The sequence below is a fragment of the Pongo pygmaeus genome, chromosome 8, assembly GCF_028885625.2.
Source record: "Pongo pygmaeus isolate AG05252 chromosome 8, NHGRI_mPonPyg2-v2.0_pri, whole genome shotgun sequence".
Taxonomy (NCBI): Eukaryota; Metazoa; Chordata; class Mammalia; order Primates; family Hominidae; genus Pongo; species Pongo pygmaeus.
The window spans coordinates 7343759-7368663 of record NC_072381.2 but is presented as its reverse complement, the minus strand read 5'-3'; the positions used below and the strand labels follow the sequence as shown (position 1 = coordinate 7368663).

General features: G+C 42.5%; 1 protein-coding gene across 10 annotated transcripts in view; it reads left to right on the top strand.

Annotated features, from left to right (window-relative positions):
• Nucleotides 1–24905, top strand: part of SFMBT2 (Scm like with four mbt domains 2) — a 250273-nt gene that overhangs the window by 110378 nt on the left and 114990 nt on the right. For 8 of the 10 annotated variants that reach the window (XR_008492091.2, XR_008492092.2, XM_054436982.2 and 5 more), the window contains exons 5-7: nucleotides 13698–13786; nucleotides 15530–15776; nucleotides 22706–22803. Coding sequence is in view for 8 of the 10 variants with exons in the window: in XM_054436982.2 (XP_054292957.1) it covers nucleotides 13698–13786; nucleotides 15530–15776; nucleotides 22706–22803 (434 nt within the window). In the remaining 2 variants the exon portion in view is untranslated. Of the gene's footprint in view, nucleotides 1–9165; nucleotides 9251–13697; nucleotides 13787–15529; nucleotides 15777–22705; nucleotides 22804–24905 lie in introns of those variants that run through there. The other 2 variants (XM_054436988.2, XM_054436991.2) reach the window with 2 other exon arrangements.

Genomic DNA, 24905 nt, shown 5'->3' with positions numbered 1-24905 from the left:
CTTAGTAACATGCAGGAAGGGAAATGAGAGGAAAGAACAATGAAATAATCTCTGATCTTCTCCACTCCCATGTAACCTAACTTTTTATGTGGTCAAGCAAGATAAGTTCCTATCCGGCATAAATATGTGTGACTACATTTATATCCCTGCTTACAAAATCATTCTAAAATGGTAATGAAATATTGCTTCGCCCTTTCTCTTCGTGCAGAAAATATTCTAAAGAAATAAGAATTTTGATGAGGAGTGGTTATTGAAAGGGGCATTTTGGACTGGTTTTAAATCTCAGTAGTTTATTGTATTGGGGTTATTGAAATACTGGATATACTGACAGAAATCACCAAGAGCTTATGATTACTGGATAAGTGAATTCTAGGTTGTGGTTAGATTAAGTGTCTAAATAAGGCCCTGTTTTGTTACACCACCCTTTCTCTTTCTCTTTTTCTCTGTCTCTCTCTCTCTTTTTAATCTCAGATTACCCCATCTTTCCATGGTGGAAAGAATAATGGTTGCAAAGTGAGTAGGAAATTTATTTCTCTCTACTCATCTGGCATGAATTGTTTGCTCTACATAAATTGATGAATTACTGCTTCTAAGACTGACATAATAGTTTTTGTTTTGTTAAACAACTATAAATTTCATCTAATACAGTCTTAGTGTTAACAGGAAGAAAACCGTAAGTTTATATCTGCTGCATTTCATTGCTTGAAAATAATTGCTAGTAGTAAAGCTTCATTTTTCACAAACATAATTTGATCTCATGTAATTGATAGAAGAAAAATTCAGGGAATTTGTTCAGGGTCTGTTTACAACTGACTTTTTTAAGAACTGCCACATGCAATAATCCAAATGCATTCTGGTTATGAAATAAAGCAGGCAGAACTTACAGTCAGCCTCAGAATGACTTATTGACAGCTACAGGTGCAGCATTTTTTTTTTAACATTGTAACCCTTTTGCAAAGTTTTTATTGAAATGTTTTATGATATAGTGTTTTTGATTTGTCTATTTGAAGAATCATAGAAGACAAAACCTTAGGAACTTTACTTATTCTAAATTTCCTGTTCTGTTATTGATAAGAAAGAAAAAGAGAGAGAGAGTGAGGGAGTCAGTTATTCAAATACACCTCCTTTCATTCCTACTGGTGCTTACAAACCAAATGCAGCTTGTATTTTAGGCGCAGGGACTCCTCAGCTCCACCTAAACTGAGGAGGGAAAGGCATGTCATAATTTTTGTTCTTTCTCAACAGTTTTCCTTTAATAACAACCTGATTTATGATGTTGAGTCACGATTCTCGCACTTTGGAATGCTCCTTGTAATCAATCACTTTTACTAGACCTTCTTTCTCATAAAAACAAGAATCAAGCCAGTTAATTGCCCAGGCATGCATCTCTGCTTACAGGATAGTCATGGAAACCCTGGCTTGTCGTGTTTAGGAACTTCCCCTGGGTTATGCCAAGGGTCAAGGGTTGATGTCACAGCCACGTTTGGAGCTGTGAGCTCCCACTCTGCTCCTCAGCATGTGGAGTGACATTTATTCTCTTTGTGGCTAACTAGTTAATGTGAATCCCCACAGCATTGCTATTGAAGCAAATACTATGACTGGGGTAATAGTAACATTTTGAAGATGAATTCAGACTATAAGAACTGAGTTTGTTGCTGAAATATTTCAACTACATGAGAGAAGAGGGAGGGTGCCTTGTCTTATTAGCAAACGAGTAACTATCTGGTTGTAGGTTGTACAGGGACTTTGGCAAAAAAGGAGGGAAGCTGAGGACACAGGCACGAAGATTTAGGTTGGAATTAAGAGGGCATTTTCCGCAAGTGGAGAAAGGAAAGCGAGTTATCAAGGTAGGTCATGGAATCACCTTGCCAGAGGATTTGTGTTGTTCTCTGGTAGTTTTCTGTTGTTATCTGGTTGGAATTGTGGACCTATGACTGGGACCATATTGAGGCTTATGACAGTCTCTGTGCTTCCCCCAGTCCACACCTCGCTTCTCGCTTGGGGTCAGTGGAGGTTCTAGTCTGCATAACTATGCTAGGTTAACTCCTGAGGTCTCCCAGCCCAGAACAGTTTTTAAGAAAATTCTAAACCAGTGTTTTTTTTCCCCTTCGGTAGTCTAGAGCCACGCAGTTCTCCTCCCTTTTCTTTCAGCAGCCCCAGGAAAGGCCGGGATGGGGACTCCTAGCATCTGTAGAGAGGCGTGGCTCTCATACTAGGTGACTTCTGGGGAGCCCATGTCAAGAAATACCAGTTTCTGCGTTTCAGAACAGTAAATGGCCCAACTTGGAGCTATAGCTCCTCCCCTCTCATTGCAGTCTCTGGTTTGTCCTGTGGAGGCAGCGGAGATGCCCCTGGCTGGTGTTCTGCGAATTCACCTGTCCTGGGGTCCTGCCCCCACTGCCTCAGTGGAAAGTGTGCCACTAACTGCTGATGACAAAGTGTGTAGATACAGCCCAGGCCCCTTCAGGCCTCTGGGCCTCTGTGCCTGGACTTTGTTCCAGTCCCTCCCGGGTTTCCTCTGCTCTCTCATGAGTTCAGGCTTTCTTCATTCCTCACTTGATGATTGGAAGAGCTGCTTGACCCATCAGCGTTTCTGTGGCATCTCTCCTTTCAGAACGATCCCTGTAGAGGGACTGGCAACTAGTCCATAGTGTCTTGCTAGATTTGCACATGACATAAAGACACTAATAACTGCCTCACGCTGATTTGCACATGACGTTCTTTATGCTGACTATTCCCTTCCCCGAGACTTTCAGCGAAGGAACTTCTGTTCGTTGAAGGCACGGGTCTCAACTGCCTCCACTGGGAAGCATCCTGGCCCTGGCCCACGGCTTCCACAGTATCTGGGGTTTACTCCTTCCCTCTCTGAGTTACCTGCTTACATTCCTGTTTTCCTTATGAAACTTCCTGAACATGAGGACTGTGTCTTAATGATCTTTATTTTCTCTCCAATATCTGGACTTTTGTGCGACACAAAGGAAAACAATCAGCCTGTGTGTTTTCAGTAGAAGCAATTTATCATCTTTCTAACTGTATAATGCTAAATTCCAAACAGTCTAAGCAGCTCTCTTGGAGTTTGCAGCTAATGACAGAAATAGTCCAGAAAGTCGTTTAACCTTTAATCCAGTGCTCTAACTCACTAAATATAAAACATTCTTAAAAATACGTTTGTGCATTTGCCAATTGTTTATTAGATTTCTGCTCAGTGCCAGAGACGATGCTGGGCCTGGAGGAGAAAGTTTGAACAAGAGTAATGCTTTTCCATCCTCACGGAATGCAGTGGGCTGTCAGAAGCGGTAGGGAACAGCTGGGCAGATACTGTGATGTGTGACATGCACCACATGGGAGGGAAATTCCCGGGCTGGGTGGGCAGGGGTTGAGGAGGGTGTTCTAAAGTATGTGTGAAGGGGCAGTGTGAAATGCAGGCACACTGAATGAGAAGCCTGAGGGTTGACCAGGAATGTTGTCAAAAGACTACCTTGGAAGTTGGAGTGAACGACTCAGCCCCTTGAAATGAGAGTGGAAGTCTGTCATCCATCTGTGGCAGATACTCCCTAGGATATTTGTTACTCAGTGTGAGTGTAGCCTGCTTAGTCTCTTTTAATGTTTATTTTTTCTTTATTTCTTAAAAAAAAAAGCTGGATACATGTGCAGAACGTGCAGGTTTGTTACGTAGGTTACATGTGCCATGGTGGTTTGCTGCACCTGTTGACCTGTCCTCTTAAGTTTCCTCCCTCCCCCCTCCACCCCCCATCCCCCAGCAGGCCCTGGTGTGTGATGTTCTCCTCTCTTGTGTCCGTGTGTTCTCAATCTTCAACTCCCACTTACGAGTGAGAACATGCGATGTTTGGTTTTCTGTTTCTGTGTTAGTTTTCTGAGGATGATGACTTCCAACTTCATCCATGTCCCTGCAAAGGATATATGATCTTATTCCTTTTCATGGCTGCGTAGTATTCATTCTTTTTTATGGCTGCATGGTGTATATGTGCCACATTTTCCTTATTCAGTCTACCATTGATGGGTATTTGGGTTGGCTCCATGTCTTTGCTATAGTAAATACTGCTGCAGTAAACATATCTGTGCATGTGTCTTTATGGTGGAATGATTTATATTCCTTTGGGTATATAAATCATTCCACCATAAAGACACATGCACACATATGTTTAATATAGAAATAAATGGGATTGCTGGGTCAAATGGTATTTCTGGTTCTAGATCTTTGAGGAATTGCCATAGTCTTCCACAATGGTTGAACTAATTTACACTCCCACCAACAGTGTAAAAGCATTCCTGTTTCTCCACAGCCTCGCCAGCATCTATTGTTTCCTGACTTTTTAATAATCACCATTCTGACTGGCATGAGATGGTATCTCATTATGGTTTTGATTTGCATTTCTCTGATGATCAGCGATGTTGAGCTTTTTTAAATATCTTTGTTGGCCATGTAAATGTCTGCTTTTGAGAAGTGTCTGTTCATATCCTTTGCCCACTTTTTGATGGGGTTGTTTCTTTCTTGTAAATATGTTTATGTTCCTTATAAATTCGGAATATTAGCCCTTTGTCAGATGGGTAGATTGCAAAAATTTTCTCCCGTTTTATAGGTTGCCTCTTTACTCTTATGATAGTTTATTTTGCTGTGCAGAAGCTCTTTAGTTTAATTAGAACCTATTTGTCAATTTTGGCTTTCGTTGCAATTGCTTTCGGCTTTTTTGTCATGAAGTCCTTGCCCATGCCTGTGTCTTGAATGGTATTGCCTAGGTTTTCTTCTGGGGTTTTTATGGTTTTAGAATAAGTGCCATGTGGCACTGAGAAGAATGTATATTCTGTTGATTTGGGCTAATTTTTGTATTTTGTAGTAGAGACGGGGTTTCGCCATGTTGGCCAGGCTGCTTTCGAATTCCTGAACTCAGGTGATCCACCCGCCTTGGCCTCCCAAAGTGCTGGGGTTACAGACGTGAGCCACCGTGACCAGCCCAAAGCTACATTTTAATGTAATAACATTTTCTATGCAGTAGTTGTTCGTAATCCTTTCGGGGTCATGGAGCTCTTTGAGAATCTGATGAATCCAATGAAGCTTCTTGGAAGAGGTCTTAGACCCACACACACAGACACACATACACACACACATATGCGCACACACACATATACATACATGCGCATATACATACGCACATATGCACACACATATGCAAATACATGTATACACATGCACATATACACATACATACACACATATACATACACATACACGCACATAGACGCACATACAGACATATGCATACACACTCAGACGTATTTCACAGCCTTGTATTTCATTGTATGGGCTTGTAATCCCTGGGGAGTCCATCCCAGACCTGTTGATGAGTTAAGAACCTTTGCATGCTTTTTATTGGAAGGATCCTTCCATTTTGTGGGTCTCCTTTCTTGTAAGCATAGAAAACAGCCATGATATTAAGGGATAAGCAGTAACTACAGTACCTTCCCCTACCCTAGCAATGGGGAAGTACATATTTCATGGGGAACCTGAATGAATGTGGGTTCAGTACCTCCAGCTGGGCTCTGTCCTAGCTCACTGCTCCAGAGAACTCCTGGGGTCCTATTTTACTATGAGATGTGGCCATGCCCAGCAAGGAAGAGATGTCTGCGATATACATCACTGATATACATCAGCGTCACTGATGAGATGGAAATTGCTCATCTTTACTTATGTTCTTTCCCTCTTTCCATGGGCCGGGATGTGCTGAACCATCTGTTTCTCTGCCCCCACTTAGAGCAGAGTGACAGGATTGAAGGACCCTGGGCTCCTAACATATCTTGGGAAGCAGAGCTCTGTGTCACCCTATATCACCTGCCCTGGATGAGAGAGAGAGAGAAAGGGAGAGAAAGAGAGAGAAAGAGAAAGAGGAACTTTGACTGTGCTTGCACCTCTGTGGCTGTGTTTTTGGGTCTCTTTATTATGCAGTCTAGCTGTGATGCAGTATCTCATAGTCATCTTAATGATCTTAACGACTGTGAGGGCCAGTGGAGCTTGCCCTTGGTATTTGCATCCCTTGAATCTGCCTTATCTCAGTAAAGGGCAACTCCATTCTTCAAGTGCTTGGGCCAGAAAGCCTCAGGGACATTTCTGTGTTCTACTTCTCTTGCAGCCCATTAGCAAATCCCATTAGCTTTACCTTCATATTTTAAAAAAATACTTTGACCAGGCACGTTGGCTCACACTTGTAATCCCAGCACTTTGGGAAGCCGAGGCGGGCAGATCATCTGAGGTCAGGAGTTCGAGACCAGCCTGGCCAACGTGGTGAAACCCGGTCTCTTCTAAAAATACAAAAATTAGCTGGATGTGGTAGGGCGTGTCTGTAGTCCCAGCTACTCGGGAAGCTGAGGCTGGAGATGGTGGTGGGTGCCTGTAATCCCAGCTGCTTGGGAGGCTGAGGCAGGAGAATCACTTGAACCCAGGAGGTGGAGGTTGCAGTGAGCCGAGATCACACCACTGCATTCCAGATAGAGTGAGACTCCTTTCGCCCTAATGTCATTACTGTGACAGGGCTGTGTCATTTGCTTCCAACAATTCTTAGATAATGTCTTTGTTAAATCCTATTCTTTTTTTTTTTTTTTTTTTGAGACAGAGTCTTGCTCTGTCACCCAGCCTGGAGTACAGTGGCACGATCTCGGCTCACTGCAACCTTCTAGGTTCAAGCAATTCTCCTGCCTCAGCCTTCCTAGTAGCTGGGACTACAGGCACCCGCCACCATGCCCGGCTAATTTTTGTATTTTTAGTAGAGATGGGTCTTGAACTCCTGGCCTTGGGTGATCCGCCCGCCTCAGCCTCCTAAAGTGCTGGGATTACAGGCATGAGCCATCGCGCCCCACCTAAATCTTATTCTTTACAACAAAATGATACTGTTTCTTTTCTTAATCATACAAGTGTATTTTTACAACTGAAAGTCTTTGAAAGGTTGAAATGAAACTCGTCCTCCAACAATCTTTATATGACAGGTGCTAAGGGGTGTGTGTCTGTGTAAGTGTAATTTTTCTGACATTCTTCACAAGTTATATCTTCATCTGGGTTACATTCATTATTAAAGACAGCAATACTTTTATCTATGTGTTTGAACCTCATTAGTAGGTAGCACTAGGAGCTTGTCAATCCTGTTGAATCATTTTATGATCTATCTTCTTGTTTGTAGGAACAATCTAATTTGAACCTTATATGAAAAATTAATGTAGGTTCTCCTTTACAAATCTCCAAGGGAAAGAACTCTGTCATCATTTTTTCTTAATAGTAAGAGCAAGTGCTTCCATTTATCATTCAAGGTCTACTGTTGCCTCCTTTTTTCTTTAGCAAAGTCAGTGTTAAAAAAGTCTTCCCCTGAGAAGTCAAAGGCTGCTACCTGATGTCTCGTTGAGAAGGCTCGGTTCTCTTGTGAGCTGGGAGGAGTTTCAGTGGATTAAGCACTCTTATTTATCTCTTTTTCCTCCAGAGACCCCATTAAAATGGTAGCGGAAAAATAAAAAGTACATATATCAACAACACAAAGAACTTAAAGGCCACCAGAATGGAAAAGGGATTTCACAATGTTTCTGGCAGCCTGGAAGCTGATAAGGCTCCGTGACTACTGAATTAGTGTGGGGGCTGCAGCTGGGGAGGCTCACCTTGGAGACTGAATGCTGGGTGGGTGGGAGTCCCACAGGGGGTGAAAATCACAGGGTTCCGTGGGATGCCTATAGTCAGATCACTTCACGGATTCTGTCCTTCTTCCACCCCTGCCGTGGGTACAACCAAGGACTAGAAACCAGATATTTATCCCTCTGCCTCATCTCTGAAGAAATGGACTGAATTGTCTGGGGAGAACCCCTGTTGCTAGTTTGGAAGGCGGCTTCTTAGAAGGGGAATTACTCCAATGCCCACTCTCTGTGTCAGACCCCTCTGCCCAGGACACCAGCCTCTCCAAGGTTTCTGTTGTTTCATATTTAAGTATGATGCATGACCATTGTTGGCCAGATACTCCAGGAAAGCTTCTGATCAAAGAGGGCAGGATGAGATGAAGAAACAACAAAACAGCCCCCAGGAATCAGAGAGGACCCGGGGAATAGGGGAGGAGAAACACCTCTCATTACCGTAATGAGAGGTTTTGAAAAGGGCATCTTGTTAAACGTTTTAGAAGGAAGGAACTACCAGAAGCAAGAAAGAAACATTGCAAATGAAAACTGTGACCCATGGAATGAATTCAAAGAAGAGTTGATTGGAAGTAAGTTCAGAAAATTGCCCAGAAAGACAACAAAAAATGAAATACCCTGTGTGTTTAAACGCTAGCACATAGGGATGGGACTCAAACTCCCTTCCTGTGGGCTAGAGTGTGTTTGAGTGAAAATGGCCTTTCTCTTCATTGTAATTACTCTCCCCATCTCTCAGAGAATGGGTAGGCATGGGGCGGCTGGTCTCAGCAGACCTGTCTGTTCTACTGTGACGTGGGAAGGCATTGAGGAACCTAGGCTGACAGTGTTTGTCCTACTGACCCCAGCATGGGTCTCCTTGTTCATCATCTGCCTGCATGGGCAGCCCTGACCAAGGGCTTTGTACTCACAGGCCGGTCTACACAGGTCACATCCCTGAGAGGTGACCCGGCTTCGGACTCTACGTGGATGTGCACTTCATGGGGCTTGAAATCCAACATTAATGGTATTTTCCCAAATTCTGAAAAAGTGATGCTAATCTTCTGCCTTTATATGGGACTCAATTTGTAGATAGCTTGCTTGCTTTTTCTTTTTTTACAGACATGGTCTTACTCTGTTACCCAGGCTGGAGTGCAGTGGTGTGATCATAGCCCACTGCAGCCTCGAACTCCTGGGCTCACACCATTCTCCTGCCTCAGCCTCCCAAGCAGCTGGGACTACAGCCACCCACTACCATGCCCAGCTAAGTTAAAAAAAAATTGTAGAGATGGGGTCTTGCTGTGTTACCCAGGATGGTCTTGAACTTCTGGCCTCAAGAGATCCTCCTGCCTCAGCCTCCCAAAATGTTGGGATTACAGGTGTGAGCCACCGTGTCCAGCTCGGCAGCTTTATAATCCTAATAAAGCATTTGTGGGATTTGGGTCCATCTTTAAATGTCCTCAAGAAGCATATGTGTGTGTAACTCAAGCTCAGAACTTGAGTTCTGAAACCCAAGTTCATGATTCCTTCCTTCACTGTGATGTGGGCACCTCTCCAAAATGAGGTACTAGTGGAATGGAACTTGGATTTTTAAAAGGTATAGTGGAATGCTTATATAATATTATAACTAAGTAAAACCTTGAAAAAATGTTCATGAGAATGTGGTAAAAAGTTTCTTTTTGTTTGTTTGTTTCTTATGACTTTCTAGGAATTTGCCTTTATCAGTTGAAAGCATGAGCGATGATTACCAAGTTGTGCGTAAACCTTCTTCCCCCTGAAATTGCAGAGTGTTTTTCTCCCTGATCATTTCTTTCCTGCCATAGAGTTCACCTTTGATGCCGTAGTTGGGCGCAGGGCAGGTTTTGAGTTTCCTGATGTTTCATGTGTGAATTGGTCCTTCAATTTGAAGAATAAGATAATGATCATAGACAAGGATTTGGCTTACAGCTGAGAGTGCTGAGCTGGAGTCTTGGAAGACAGACGTGCTGCAGAATAAAGTTTATAGTTTTAAAATTTCTAGTTAGAAGTTTAAATGGTCACACTGAGCAATGCCAATTAGCTTCCATTGCAATGAATTCTAAGGAATTGCAAGGCAACTTTTATTTACCAGAATTTAACGGAATTAATCAGTGGTTAAGGTAACTCCATGGACTAGGAATTGTAAATTGGTTATACTTAGTTTTTATTTTATAGCAATATTTATTGTAATAGGTTTATGGTACATTTGAACATTTAGAGCTTTGAGAGCTAAATGTTGACTGATACAGTTTTTCTTATAAAATTAGCAAGATTCTTGAGAACGTTTCTTTTCTACTTTTTAACCTAAAGTGGTCTGTATACGTTTATGGCTTTATAGATACATCTTCCATGGAGAGCAATTCATTTAGATAGTCTGTGGCTCATAAAAGATTGCTTGAGTCTTGTGCAGACACATATAAAGGAAAACTATAGGACCTCTGGGAACTTGAGGCTTGCAAGATGTAAATGTCAGAGCTGTCCCTAGAGCGCCCTTGCTATGACTTTGATAGTTTAAATTTCAGCATTATGCAGTGACTTCATAGGGTGTTTGCATATTTTAAAAATTTTCACTTAAATGTTAACTTGGATCATACGCATGTTAGAAACAACCCTGTGGAAAATAGAGCTTTCTTCCTGTAGTGGATATAGACGTCCTGTGTTAGGCATAGGACCATTTATCGCTGGATTATAATAATTGTTCTTCTTTTGTAATGAGATAGGAAATGCATATTTATGGGGTACAGTTGTATATTTTGTCCTAATCTTGAAACTTATGTGAGTCATTTTCATATTATCTCCATCATGCCTGCAATTTAAATTACTGATTTATCTGTTTGCAAAAGCTTTGGAGAATCAGAAAATCTACTGGAAAGACTCCGTGTGAGATTCGGCTCTGAACACTTAGGGGCTTGAGGCTGTTTCTAGTTGTTTTTTGTTTGTTTGTTTTGTTTTCTGAGACAGTGTCTCGCTCTGTCGCCCAGGCTGGAGTACAGTGGCACGATTTCGGCTCACTGCAACCTCCACCTCCTGGGTTCAAGGGATTCTCTTGCCTCAGCCTCCCGAGTAGCTGGGACCACAGACACCCGCCACCACACCCGGTTCATTTTTCTATTTTTAGTAGAGATGGGGTTTCACCATATTGACCAGGCTGATCTTGAACTCCTGACCTTGCGATCCACCCGCCTTGGCCTCCCAAAGTGCTGGGATTGCAGGTGTGAGCCACCGCACCTGGCCACTGTTTTTTTTTCTGTGAACTTGGGCAAGAATTAGTGAAGAAGAAGCACCTGTTAGCATTGTTAGGCGGAACAAAACAGAGAGGGTAAATTAAAGGTCTTTGTAAAGCATAAAGTGAGTCCAGATTTTAGTTCATTTGGCTTGTGTATCTTTGTTTTCATCTTAGTGACCCTAGCCATGCAAGAGGGCCACTTTTAAAAAGGGTGTAGCATTTGAAAAATGATGACTACATTTATAATGAAGGAAGAGAACACAAGAACACAGTTTTATGCTCAGCCTCCCAAGGTGCTGAGCATACAATGTTTTTGTGTTTGTATTTCCATGTGAGTATGTATGTATAAAATAAGGAAGGTGACATTTTATTTGAGAAAAAAAATCTAGCGATAAAAGTGGACAAACAGATCAGTTATTCTTTATTATAAGCGGGGTGAGGCTAAGACGTTGCCATATAAGGTAAAGCTGGACTCGGCCTTGTTTGCCTGAGTTCCGTGCATGTTGGTTTTGCTCTTGGTCTGAAGATCATCCTTGCGTGTGGGTGGATGTTGACTGAGAGGCACATTAGTGATAAAGCAGCAGGTTCGGCTACTGTTTGGCTTGTATGTTGGCCTCCATTCTACTGGCTGTTCTGTGAAAGCTCATTGGAAGTTTCAATCTAGATGTCATGGGTATGAATAATCAATAACCAGCAGATTACAAAGATATATGTAATAATTTAGTACATGTTTATAATAAAACAAGAGCTAATACTTATTAATTGGTTGGTGTGTGCCTGGGTTGGTTATATTTTATTTGCGTATGTCTCTCCTTTAGTCCTTAGAACACCCCTTATAAGCAAAATATCATTAGCAACCTGGCACCCTTTGATTGGCTAGAAAAGAGTCTAAGAGAAATTGAGTAAATTATTCAAAGTCATGCATCCAGTGATGGTGGATCCCCCGTTGGGGCCCAGATCTCCCCCACACCCTTATGGCCAACTTCCCTTTTGTAGTAATTTCACTGCTTTAGGTTTGAGCCAGAAGGGTTGCATCCAACCTTTGAAGAACCTAAACAATGCACAAACTACTTGGGTCTTGGACCTTTAATGGGGGCTGAGTGAAGTCCTGGGTGGATCCCGGGCTGCCCACATGGAGAGCTGGCTGTGGTGGTTGGTTAATCTGGGGCTGGGGTCTTGCTGTCATTTATGCTGACTTTGCACATCCATCTCTTGGTGACCTGGGAAGGCTCAGGTCCCTCAGGGATGCGGATGTAGCCCAGTGGGGCCTTTGGAGATCTGTAGCTTGGGAGACATGCCAAAGAGATATACTTTCCTCAGGTCTTGGGTTCTAAGCACTTGTAGAATGTTGCCCTCCACAGTCTGGTACTTCTTTTTCAAAAGATGCCTTGGCCGGGCACGGTGGCTCACGCCTGTAATCCCAGCACTTTGGGAGGCCGAGGCGGGCGGATCACGAGGTCAGGAGATGGAGACCATCCTGGCTAACACGGTGAAACCCCGTCTCTACTAAAAATACAAAAAATTAGCCGGACACGGTGGCGGGTGCCTGTAGTCCCAGCTACTCGGGAGGCTGAGGCAGGAGAATGGCGTGAACCCGGGAGGCAGAGCTTGTAGTGAGCTGAGATCGCGCCACTGCAGTCCGGCCTGGGCGAAAGACCGAGACTCCGTCTCAAAAAAAAAAAAGATGCCTCAAATACATTCCTTCCTTGTTCACAGGGCTGTCACCCGTATTTTGAGTCCTATCACTTTTCTACTTGGATAACTGGAACAGTCTCAGTTTCCCTGCTTTTAGACTCTTTTCTTTCCATTCAAACCCTTATACTATTGCCAGATTCATTTTATACAGAGATGTCCTGTTTGTTAAGCATCTATGTTGACTTCCTGGGCTGTCCATAGTTTATTCCTACCACTCAGTATTATTTCCCAGTGCTGTGCGCTTGGAGTGTGCTCTAGCCTGACCATTTACTGTGTAGTCGTCTCTTGAGATCTGTTGGGGGATTGGCTCCAGGACCCCCAAGGATACCAAAATTTGCAGATGCTCAAGTCTCGAACAGAAAATAGTATAGTTCACACATAACCTATGCACATCTTCCTGCAGACCTTAAATCATCTCTGGATTACTTATAGTACCTATTACAATGTAGATGCTATGTAAATAGTTGTTACATTGGAGTTTTTAGGGAATAATAACAAGAAAAAAAAGTGTACATGTTCAGTAAAGATGCATTTTATTTCATATATTTTTGATGCTCGGTTGAATTGAACCCAGGGATGGGGAACCCATAGATATGGAGGGGATTACTTATTCTCCCCATTTTTCTATTTCTCCCTTTCACCTTCAGTCCACCCTCTTGTTATTTTGTGCCCATTTCTCTGTCTGCAAATTCCTTCTTCTGAAACTGTATAAACTGTTCATGTAATTCGGGGCCTGGTTTGATTTTCCCACCTGGAAAGCCTTTCTCTGATTTCCCTAGCCTCACTGGTCTCACTCTTCTTGGAACCTCCTGAATTGTACACTTTATAATTTCTTTGTGGTTTGTGAAAAGTTTCTAAATAGGGTGTAAGACTTCAGATTCTTTCATCTCCTTGGTGCCCAGGCATGTGGTATGTGTCAAGTTGCTACTTAGAGACACATTTTCGGTCTCAGTTTTAGCATTTACTTAAGCATGGTGATGAAAGTTAAGAAAAACATTGAAATCAAACCTACATAGAGAAAACTGCTGTGATTTTAAGTTGATTGGATACTTTGCTGCTGTGTTGAAGTGTTTTTGGTTTTTTTTTTTCTCCTTTGTCTTGCCAGCAATCAAAGAGAAGTACACAGACTGGACAGAATTTCTCATACGTGACTTGACCGGTTCGAGGACAGCACCCGCCAACCTTCTGGAAGGTGTATGTATTGTTGTTATACATCTAATGTATCTCTGAAGCACCCCAGTTACGTGAGCTCAGACCTGACAGCACCTTTGCATATATCCTTCAGCAGATGCGTGCTTTCCGCAGACACTGCCATCCAAATAGCCTCCCCTCCTCTTTTGTCCTGAATTACTTAGGTGACTGATTTGAATGGCATTGATGAAACTTCCCCTGTGATGCAATCAGCAAATGGAAAATTTGCTCTATGTGAATCCAATTTTTAAATCACAGTATGATTTAAAATACTGTGAAGCTAGGATGTCTTCCTACTGTCCTATACCTTTAAGCCTCTTTGCTATATGAGTGAATATAAATCAACTCCTGTAGAATCACTGTTTTGAACAGGTGACAAGATTATGTATGTGCTAATATAGTCTCTTGGAGTACATTGATAAGTGGCTCTATTAAATGTTCTGTTTCGGATGCATAACCCCAAGATTTGAACATACACACATTAACCAATAATTGAATTAACTTCTCTTGTAAAAACAAGAGGAGAAATGGCAGATCGTATTTCATTGTAGCCAAGGAAATTTTAATGTATTGAAGAAAACATAGTTTAATCTGAAATCTTGATGGTGTATTTGAAAATAATTTTATGTTGAAACATTTTAGTATGTGTATTTAGTATTTATATTTATATAATGCAACAGGAAGAGAAAGGCACTGTGTCATAAGTAATTAGTGAATTACCTAGTCTGTTTTTCTTAAGAATGCCCCTAAAAAGGGGAAAACTTAATGAATAACAAGTAATAAATAATAAGGTGTGGATTTTGACAGTATCATATTCTCTTAACCTTAAACTTTCCCTCTTTTCATAAATGATATTGACACTTTAGAACATCATTGTCTAATATAGTTAACGGGTTTTGTTTTGTGAAGATTTTGCCTGATGTATTTGTTATATATCTTTAGAGATACTATTTTAATTGTTCATTAACAAATCAAAATGATGATAGTTCATCCTTTCAAAAGGACAAATTGTCTCACTATGTTAATTTTCTAAAACATATTTGCCTACAAAGCTGGCTGAACAAACACCCTTTTCATATGCTATCATATGCTAAGAAGGTTTCTTAGAAGGGGCAGTAATTATACATTCTCTAAATCAATTATCAGGTTAAGTGTAGAAATAATTTTACATAGTAGTCTAATTTAGCTGATCATTACTGTGTGTTAGACATGTCATTGACACACACTCATGCCTTCGTCACATAATCAAAGTATGAGAGCGTTTTGGTCATTAGAGTAGCGGCCAGTAGAGTAAGATGAATGTCTGGGAAACAGTCATGGTGTAAATTGAATGCTGTATATTAGAAATATCTGTCTATTGGAAAAGTAGACTGTTTGCTACCACATGTTTTCTAGGTCCAGGCAAATTTGGGTAGAACTCTTCTTAAAAGCATACTGATTGTTAACAAAAGCAATTTTATCTGGGAAGGGTGATTTGTTTGGTGAGAACTTAGCACAAACTGTTATTTTCTATTGACTTGTGATTTTTTTGTTGTTGGATACGGAATGGGGTACATGGATGTGTGGGAGGGAGGAAAGGGAAGGGGCGGGGCATGGGCTGGGCAAGGATGGGGTGGAGGGAACGCCAGACTGTTCGCCAGTACCTTGGATGATGGTGTGAAAAAATATTATCTTCTGCTGTCATCTGTTTCCATGAGAACCTTAAAATAAAGTTTAAAATAAGGAGTTTTGCTTCTGTTTAAACAGCCTCTGCGAGGGAAAGGCCCTATAGACCTCATTACAGTTGGTTCCTTAATAGAACTTCAGGATTCCCAGAACCCTTTTCAGTACTGGATAGTTAGTGTGATTGAAAATGTTGGAGGAAGATTACGCCTTCGCTATGTGGGATTGGAGGACACTGAATCCTATGACCAGTGGTTGTTTTACTTGGATTACAGACTTCGACCAGTTGGTTGGTGTCAAGAGAATAAATACAGAATGGACCCACCTTCAGGTAAGGGCCAAAGCTTTTGCTGCTGTAAAGTATTTTAGAAAAAGATGTGATGTTTTCCTGGATGTGTTTCTAGAAAATGTATGAGCTCTCTGGTATCTTTTATATCTGAGTATGTGAATATTAAGCACTTTAACTTCACAATGCTTTCCATGGAGACTGAAACCTAAGACCTCAATCAATAGTGTTCTCAAAGGCGAAAGCAGTGTTGGAGGCCTTAGGGAAGTTGATCTAGTTCCTTGGGAATCACTGGTTCAGAAACGAAAGACACAGTAGATTGGGACTTGAGGATATTCTCCACGTTTTTCTTTAGGAATTTTGATAGTCTTGTAAGTAGGTTCCAAAATCTCTGGCCATCTGTGTACCTATCTCTCTGTCTGTCCATTCACCAATCCATCCACCTACTCATCCACCCATCTATCCATTTATCTATTTATCCATTCATCCACCTATCCATCAGCATTCATCTATTTATCTGACCATCCATTCATCCATCCATCTAAATATCCAAACCACAATCCAGTCTGACCAAGAAGCAGCATTGAGTAGATAGATCATCATGTTTTCTCCTGGCATGTAAGATTTTAGTTAGCTTCAAATGCACTGTCAAATGGCTTTGCAGAGGCTTAATTGGAAAGAATCCTGCCTTATGCTCTCTGTCATACCTACCTGGTTAAAAATCTGAGTATTTACAAAATAACCATTCTTGAATGTTTACCATGTGCCAGGTGATTTTACATCTGGTACATGGTTTGTTTTGATTCTAAAAAAATGCTGCATGTTTGTTGTGAATTTCATTTCACAGTAGAGAAAATTGAGACTGGAGTTCAGCTAGTTGTTTAAGGTCCCCTGTTTTAGGGGACAGGCAATGCAATTCAGATTCCCAGGTGCTGGGCCCCTCCCACCCCACTCCCCCTGCTGCCTCCTCTTACCGGCCTTTGAATGGGAAACCTCAGAACAGAAATACCGGATTCTTGTAGAATTAGAGATGCCAAGGAAGAAATACGTATTTTTTCAGAAATTGGTAATTTTCATTCCGGTGAGTTTTGTAGGTGTATTTGGAATAAGGACATGGCTCTTTGCTTTATTAAAATCACCAGAGAATTTCCTCCCATGTTAGTTGCCGATGTTAGTGTTGAGTACATGAAGGAGAAGAGTTATATTTATCTTTTCTGTCACTCAGAGGCTCTAATTGAAAACACTTCCTGGTCCTGTGTCCCGTGTGTTTGCATTTGCGTTAAGTTTGATAGGCATAGAGACGTGTAACGTGGTATTTTATTAGTATTATTGCTGTCAAAATGTTGAGAAGCAGCCAACACCTCCATCTCTATCCTGAGTAATTTTTGACTCTGATGACAAACAAAGAGCCTGTCGTGTTGTGAAGAAGGATGTAAGCCCAGCTTTGCCCTGGGATTCATAACCCAGAAGGAAAAATTTACTTTGTGCGTAAAGTTGTGTGTATAAATCTCTGCTTAGTATCTAATTGCTTTATAAATTTTAGCAGCAGTATCTACTTGCCAGTGTACAAATTTATAGCAAAGCAAAGGATGACTAGTGGCCTCTTATGTTCTCTGTGATGTTTCTTTCCTGGGAAGTATGGGACTCACGCTCACAAGCAGGAATGGAATATGCCTCCGTGGAAGCTTAGGAAATATTTGCTTATGAGCTGTCTCTCTCTTTAGATAATTTGGGGTCTTTATGATATATGAATAAATTGTGTTTACTTGTCTTAGCATTTTCTGGAAATGAGTTGTTCATTTAACTGAAGACTTCTTAGGGGCCCCTGAAGATTCTGGAACAGGCAGGGCACGATGGCTCACGCATGAGCTCAGGAGTTTGAGACCAGCTGGGGCAACATGGTGAAACCCTGTCTCTGCAAAAAATAGAAAAAACTGGCTGGGCGTGGTGGCATGCACCTGTAGTCCCAGCTGCTTAGGGGGCTGAGGTGGGAGGATCGCTTGATCCCGGGAGAGAAGGCTGCAGTGAGCCAAGATCGCTCCACTGCACTCCAGCCTGGGTGACAGAGTGAGACCCCGTGAAAAGAAAAAAAAAATATTCTGGAAAAGACATTCATCATCAAGAACTTACTTCCCCAATATTTAAATCATCAACAGGAAAGGTTATGTACAGGAAGAAGAAACTAAAAAGTGACAAGACACTCAAAGTGTGATTTTGAGTTCCTCAGATATAGTAGTTTCAAGATGGAAACTGGATTCTGCTACATTATTCAGCAGAACAGCATCCCCGGGAAGAGAGGCTGTACTGTTATACACATGGGGACAGATTCTAGTCCTTTGTATTTGTCTAAATTGATTTCGAGTCCCACGGTGACTTGTGTAACTTACATGGTAGCACCACTTCCTTAACTGGAATCTAGGTGAGAATAAAACTTCATACCTGCATAGAAAATACTAGGCCAATTTTCTCATTTTCCCAAACACCATGAAGGCACTGGAAAGTGTTCTGCTTCCATGACCGATGGGGAGAAGTCCAGTGGGAGGGGGGTGTGTGGAGATGAGCATACTCCCCACGAGCTCTTCCCTGCTGCCGGGACCGTCTGCTGTGCGCTCCCGCTAACACCACCACCATTGTTAAAAATAATCGTCCTTTAGTTTTACTTACTATTTATTTATTTATTTATTTATTTTTGAAGCAGGGTCTCACTCTGTCTCCCAGGCTGGAGTGCAGTGGCATGATCTCAGCTCACTGCAGCAGCCTCAACCTCCCAGGCTGAAGTGATCTTCCCATCCCAGCCTCCCAAGTGGCTGGAACTACAGGCATGTGCCACCATCCCTGGCTAATTTTTTAATTTCTTATTTTGTAGAGATGGGATCTCACTATGTTGCTCAGGCTGGGCTTGAACTGCTGAGCTCAGGTGACCTGCCCACCTCAGCCTCCCAAAGTGCTTGGCTTACAGGCATGAGCCACTCCATGCGGCCCTCGTTTTACTCTTTAAAGGGCACAGTGTTTCTCAACTGTTCAGCAAAATAGAAGAGAAATGGGTCATAGAAAGTAGCTAGGAAGTGAGCCTTCAAAAACCTGGGAAAAGGGACTAGGTTTTATACTCTCCACCTCTGAGAAACATAGGGCCATTGAGCCTTTCTCTTTCTGCCCTGAATCAGAGGAAATAGCATTCTGGTGCTTGGGGAAGGACGAGGGGAAAGAAACCACCTTACCCTGTACCATGGGGATAAGGATATCTTGCTGGGCTGCTGAGTGGTGTAATGTATATCAAGAGATTGGCCTTTTCTAGACATTTAATCTGTGATCAGAGTCTTAAGGTTATACTTTGGTTTTCCAAGGAGTGTAAGTAGGTCATTGAGGTTAGGGTCATTTAAGAAGCCCACCTGCTCTCCTATTTCTGGATGTTTAGAAAATAAGATACACTTTTAGATATTCTTGCAGATGCTAAGGAGATGAAACTTTTTGAGTTTTTTTTTTCCTTCTCTATTTCTAGAATTTATTCCCTTGTTTTTTTCCATAAAAATTATTTTATCACCCCCTCCCCCCCTTTTATTAGTGCTTGTTTTAGATCTTGGAGTCAGGGTTTCTGAATCCAACTTAAATACTTCCTGCCTGAACTATTACTTAGTCCAAAAGTAAGTTGGACTACATTAATCTATTCAAGCTGCCATAACAAGATGCCACAGGCTTTGTGGCTTAAACAACAAACATTTACTTCTCAGAGATCTGGAGGCTGGAAGTGTGAGATCAGGGTGCCAGTGTAGTTGAGGTCCGGGGAGGGCTCGCTTCCTGGTTTGCAGACAGCCGCCTTCTGACTGTGTCCTCACATAGTAGATCAAGAGAGAACTCTGGTGTCTCTTATAAGGACACAGATCTCATTTGAGGGCCCCACCCTCATAACCCCATCTAACTCTAATCATCTCCCAAAGGCATCCCTTTGGGGTTAGGGCTTCAAGTAAGAATTGTGGGGAGAAACATTTAGTCCATAAGACTTTCTCTGATGTTTACTATCTTTTAACAACATAGATTCATCTTTCTTCACTGGGTAGGACCTGGAGGAGCAGAAGGACACAGAAGTTTTTTGGAGGGAGGTAGATAAAAGAAGAGTTGTTTCTCTAGGGCTTTGTTTATTGATGATGATGTTATACATTCCTGCTTCCTATGGCACTTATTAGGAAATGCCCCATCAAACCCTTGCACAAAAGGAGATTGCCTCGTTTTTCTTGTAGGCTTCTAGTTTCAGAGGGATCGGGACATGTTTTAATTGCTCATGACCTTCCCAGAAACAGAAACTGGCGTGATTTACTTTATTCAGTTATCTGCAACACGATCATTTTAAGAAAATGGTCGATGTTCTTTGAATGGTACTATTTGTTGTCCATTAACTTGCTAGTATAACCAGCGTGCTTCCATCTCACGGAATGCACACGGGGACTGTTGTTCTCTGCCAGTTGTGTCACGCTGTCAAAACTGCAGCTGATTTTCACCCTTTCATGAAAGAAGTCTGCCTTGCTGTGGGCTGGGTTCATTCCAGGATTTAACACCATTGGAAAGGAAACAGAGAATCTTCAGGTTGTAGGACAGAGGCAGGACCCACCTGGCACCTGGGCTTCTTGTTACCTTTGTCTCTGGTGTGGAGGAGGAGAGATGGCATCCAGTGGACAGAGGAGTTCATTTATCAGGGATGACTTGGTTGGTCCGCCTTCCTGGGCCAGCGTGCAGGCAACCCCACTGGGGCCGGGGCATCCCCTCCATGAGTTCTCATAGCTTGGATCTAACCCTGGTCATGTTGGATTTCCATTCCTCCTGGCCTTAAGTTTTTGTTTGTTTGTTTGTTTGTTTGTTTGTTTTGAGACAAAGTGCAGTGCAGTGGCACAATCTCAGCTCACTGCAACCTCCGCCTCCAGGGTTCAAACAATTCTCCTGCCTCAGCCTCCCGAGTAGCTGGGATTACAGGTGCCCGCCACTGCACCCAGCTAATTTTTGTTTTTGCTTTGTATTTTTTTTTTTAAATTTTATTAGAAGTGAAGTTTCACCATGTTGGCCTGGCTGGTCTTGAACTCCTGACCTCAAGTGATCCACCCACCTCAGCTTCCCAATGATGGTGTTTTTTTGACCATTCTTTTACCCTCTCCTCTGTCTCCGGGCATTCCTCCCCCATTCAGAGACCACCATCAAGGGTCAAGGGTATAACTAGTCCTGATTGTGAAGCAAGGGGCCAAAGGTGTCAGCCAGGTAGATCATGCTTTTCCTTTCTGCACCTGTTGGGATTTCAAATTCTTTCTTTGGTGCAGGCTTTGGAAATCCCCATTGTTTTCTGTGAGCTGGTCCTTTTCCTACCATGCCCAAGTTGAACTCTCCGTCTGCCTGCCCAGCTTGCTAGAAAGGGGCATGTGTTCATGGTCCCTGTCCCATCAGGAGCTCCAGCCTGTTGTTGGCAATTTCTCTCCTGATCCTGCATTGGCGTCCTCAAGGCTTTGCTCCCCGGGGTCCCTTGAGTGGCCCCCTGTCTCTCTGTGGTTTGGATGCAGTGCCCATGAGCTTGCCCAAGTGCACAGGTATCCCTCTTGCCCTCATGGAGTAGCTTGCAGGGGGCTCTGTGAACTGGTCCCTGTGCCTACTTCTGGGGACCCTGTGATAAGCAATGTCTTCCTGAGTGCCCCCTTCTCACTGTGGACATCAGAGGCCCCATTCTTTCAGTCTCCGCAGAAGTGTGTGTTGAGGCCCTGTTGAGTGTTCCCAATTACGTTAGCTACTACTAAGAAGAATTTAGAAAGGCCAAACTAGAAGAAAAAAGTTCAGCAGACAGGAAACACTAGAAAGGATTATAGACAATGCACACACGCAGAGGATGTGTGGTTGTGAATTACCCTTTGTGTGTCTTTGTGTAAGTAACAATGACTTCGGGCAGTGCACCGATGGCTTGGCTAGTTCTGGCAGGATCTGATACTTACTGTAATTATGACTGAATAAACTGCGGAAACAGGGGCTTAAAGCTTAAGATGAGTTCAAAAGCTATGAGGATCAAAATAGATGGCTTCATGCTAAAAAGCAGACATGCAAGAAATTAAAAATATAGTCCCAAAGGTTTAATGTTGCCTTTTAACTGTGCTTAATTTCATATTCATATCCTAAGCGTCTGTCTGAAGTAGGCTGGGTTGATATAGTGAAGGCATAAACATATCTACTTCCAGTGAGGGCTTCTGCAAATCCTATTTTGATAAGGTCTTAAATATGTTGAGATCAGGCCATAAAATTCTCCTGCAGTTTCAGCAATAGGTAAAAGCAGTACTCAACGTTTTTTTTTTTTTTTCTTTTAATTTTGCATTCAGACTGTGTAACCTCCATCTGTAAATCTTGACCCCCCTCCCACCACCTGGGGAAAAATATGGGCAACATGTGGTGTGTTAAGCAACATTTCAAGTGTAAATATTAAACTTGGTTGGTAAATTTTAATTTACCTTTTAATAATTTTCTGACTTACAGGGACTATTTTTAGCAGATGAGAGCTTAGAGATTTAGTGAAAAATATGTTGTCATAACTGCAAATGCCAGACTAGAGTCGTTTGTAGTTTAGAAATGTATCAGATAATAAGTTCCTCATCAGTGGGCATTGCTTTCCTAGGTGATATGTGGAATTTTGGCCCATGGATGACTGAAGGTTTTTGCTAATGTGATTAATACCATTAAATTACTTACAGAATGCCAACTAAATGCATACAAATGTTCCCTGAAGAAGAGCTCTATTAAGTTTATTCTTCATTTCTGACAGCAGAATCCCAAGTTGCTATTTAATTTCAGAAAGTCCTTTCAGCAGGTGGCTGCTCATGGCGGGTATGGGGTGTGAACACTCATGGTCACTGACCATGCTGAGGTATCAGGAAAGCCTGAGAATTAACATGCAGGAAAGAGCCACCCGGCAGAGCGTGTTAGTCCTTCAACTCTTCTGTGATTTGCTGTTGATACAGAAATCTATCCTTTGAAGATGGCCTCTGAATGGAAATGTACTCTGGAAAAATCCCTTATTGATGCTGCCAAATTTCCTCTTCCAATGGAAGTATTTAAGGTAAGATGTTGATTCTTAGCAGTGTATCTACCCTTTTTGAGAATAAAACTGTCTACAAAGTTTTCCGGCCGGGCACAGTGGCTCATGCCTGTAATCCCAGCACTTTGAGAGGCCAAGGTGGGCAGATCATGACATCAGGAGATCGAGACCATCCTGGCTAACATGGTGAAACCCTATTTCTACTAAAAATACAAAAATTAGCCAGGCGTGTGGTGTGTGCCTGTAATCCCAGCTACTTGGGAGTGTGAGGTAGGAGAATTGCTTGAACCAGGGAGGCGGAGGTTACGGTGAGCTGAGATCGCGCCATTGCACTCCAGCCTGGCAACAGAGCGAGTTGCCAATCTCCAAAAAAAAAAAAAAGTTTTCCATACCAAATCCTTTTCCACTTGAAAAAGGCACCTTCTTAACCAGTTTCCATTTTAAATGCTTAAGATTTTATCTGTTTCATGTTGCTTTTTAAAAAAAATAATCTTCATAATGACCCGTGTTACAAGATGCTGATGAAAATTGTTGAGGTTTACTGATTTTCTTTGTAGCATATTGCTATGGAAATATTTTCACCCCCTCACTTCCTACTACAGAAACAAAAGGAAATATAGCAAGTCTGATTTTGACGTTTAGTAAAAATGACAGAAAATGACTCATCTTGTGGTGGTTGAATTTTCTTGATATCCCGAGGTTCTGCCAAGCACTAGGCCTTCCACCAGGTGCTCACATGAAAATGAAGGGCTTGTGAAATGCATCTCCACCAAAACGGCTACCAAGTTCTTTACACTTCAAAAATTATACTTCACACTTACATGAAATAGAATATTAGGTTCTGGACAAGGATGGTCCATTCAGGTTCATCCAAGGAAATCACAAAACAAGCCCGTGGAGTGTGGGTGGTGACCCAACACCATTGCCGTCCTTGAACAGTTCTCAATGTGGTTGTGACGGGCAGACATCCAGTTGCTTCCCAGCCCTGGGGTGGCACGTGTCTGCAGAGTTGTACAAGTTCATATAGAAGATGTACTTAATGTGGTACAGCAGGAGTTTAAGGATTTAGTAGGGGACGTGGGCTTCCTGGATTTTATTGACACCTAAGTCCTCACTCAGCCTTTTAAGCAGTTGTGGCAAATCATTGACCCTTTTATTCACTACTTTCCCTGTTTGTAAAATTGGACTAGTAAGACCTCCACCTCAACTTAGCCATGTGATTATGTTCAGATGTTTAACTGAGTGATGATTTTTACAGTGTTTGGGGGCTCCTGTACTGGAGGAACAGTGTAAATATAATACACTGTTAGCATGTTATTGACCGACAGTGAAGCTGACAGTTGTGGTGGGCATTGTTGTTATTTTTTGCCTCGCTGACGAAATCTTTCTCTCTCCTCCTCTTTGTCTTCCTCTTCCTCTCCTTCCCTCTTCTCTCCCTTTTCTTCTTCCTTCCTTTAATACTGTCCTGCCCTTACAAAAAGGATCAAGAGAAACAGCCTTTAATGTTGGACCTCTCAGCTCTGCCACCCCCAGAGCCAGCCTGCCCTCGTCACCCCTGCCCCTTTCTTTTCACCGTGGCCTCGGTCATCTTTGAATGTGAATCAAATCCAATCACATCCTTCACACTTGAAAAAATAAATTTTATTTTGAAGTACCTTATACACACATGTGAGGAGTTGAAGGAGTGAGCCAATGGAAAAATACAGATCCTCATCCTCCGGTCTAAGCCTCAGAACTGCCAGGCCAGTGAAGCACCCGCCACAGCCCCAGGTCTGCCTCCCTGCGGGGCTGGGGCACCTGGGGCCTCGCAGCTGTGCAGGCCCTGCCCGTGCCTCTCTTTGTGGCGTTCCAGCCTGTGTATGCTTCCCTAAGTGGGATGCTGAATCCCGTTGACAGGACGGGAAGTGGGCACCGTCCTCATTGTTCAGAGAGGGCCCTTTCCCTACTCTGAAGGGGGAAGAAAGCTGGATGTGGTCTGGGCACCAAACTGGCTTTGCTTTTCCTCAGAGTGAATGAGGATTCAGTAGGTGAAGTCGTGAGCTAATTTTTTTTTTTTTTTTTTTTTTTTTTTTGGGGGGAGAAACAGTGTCACTCTGTCACCCTGGCTGGAGTGCAGTGGGATG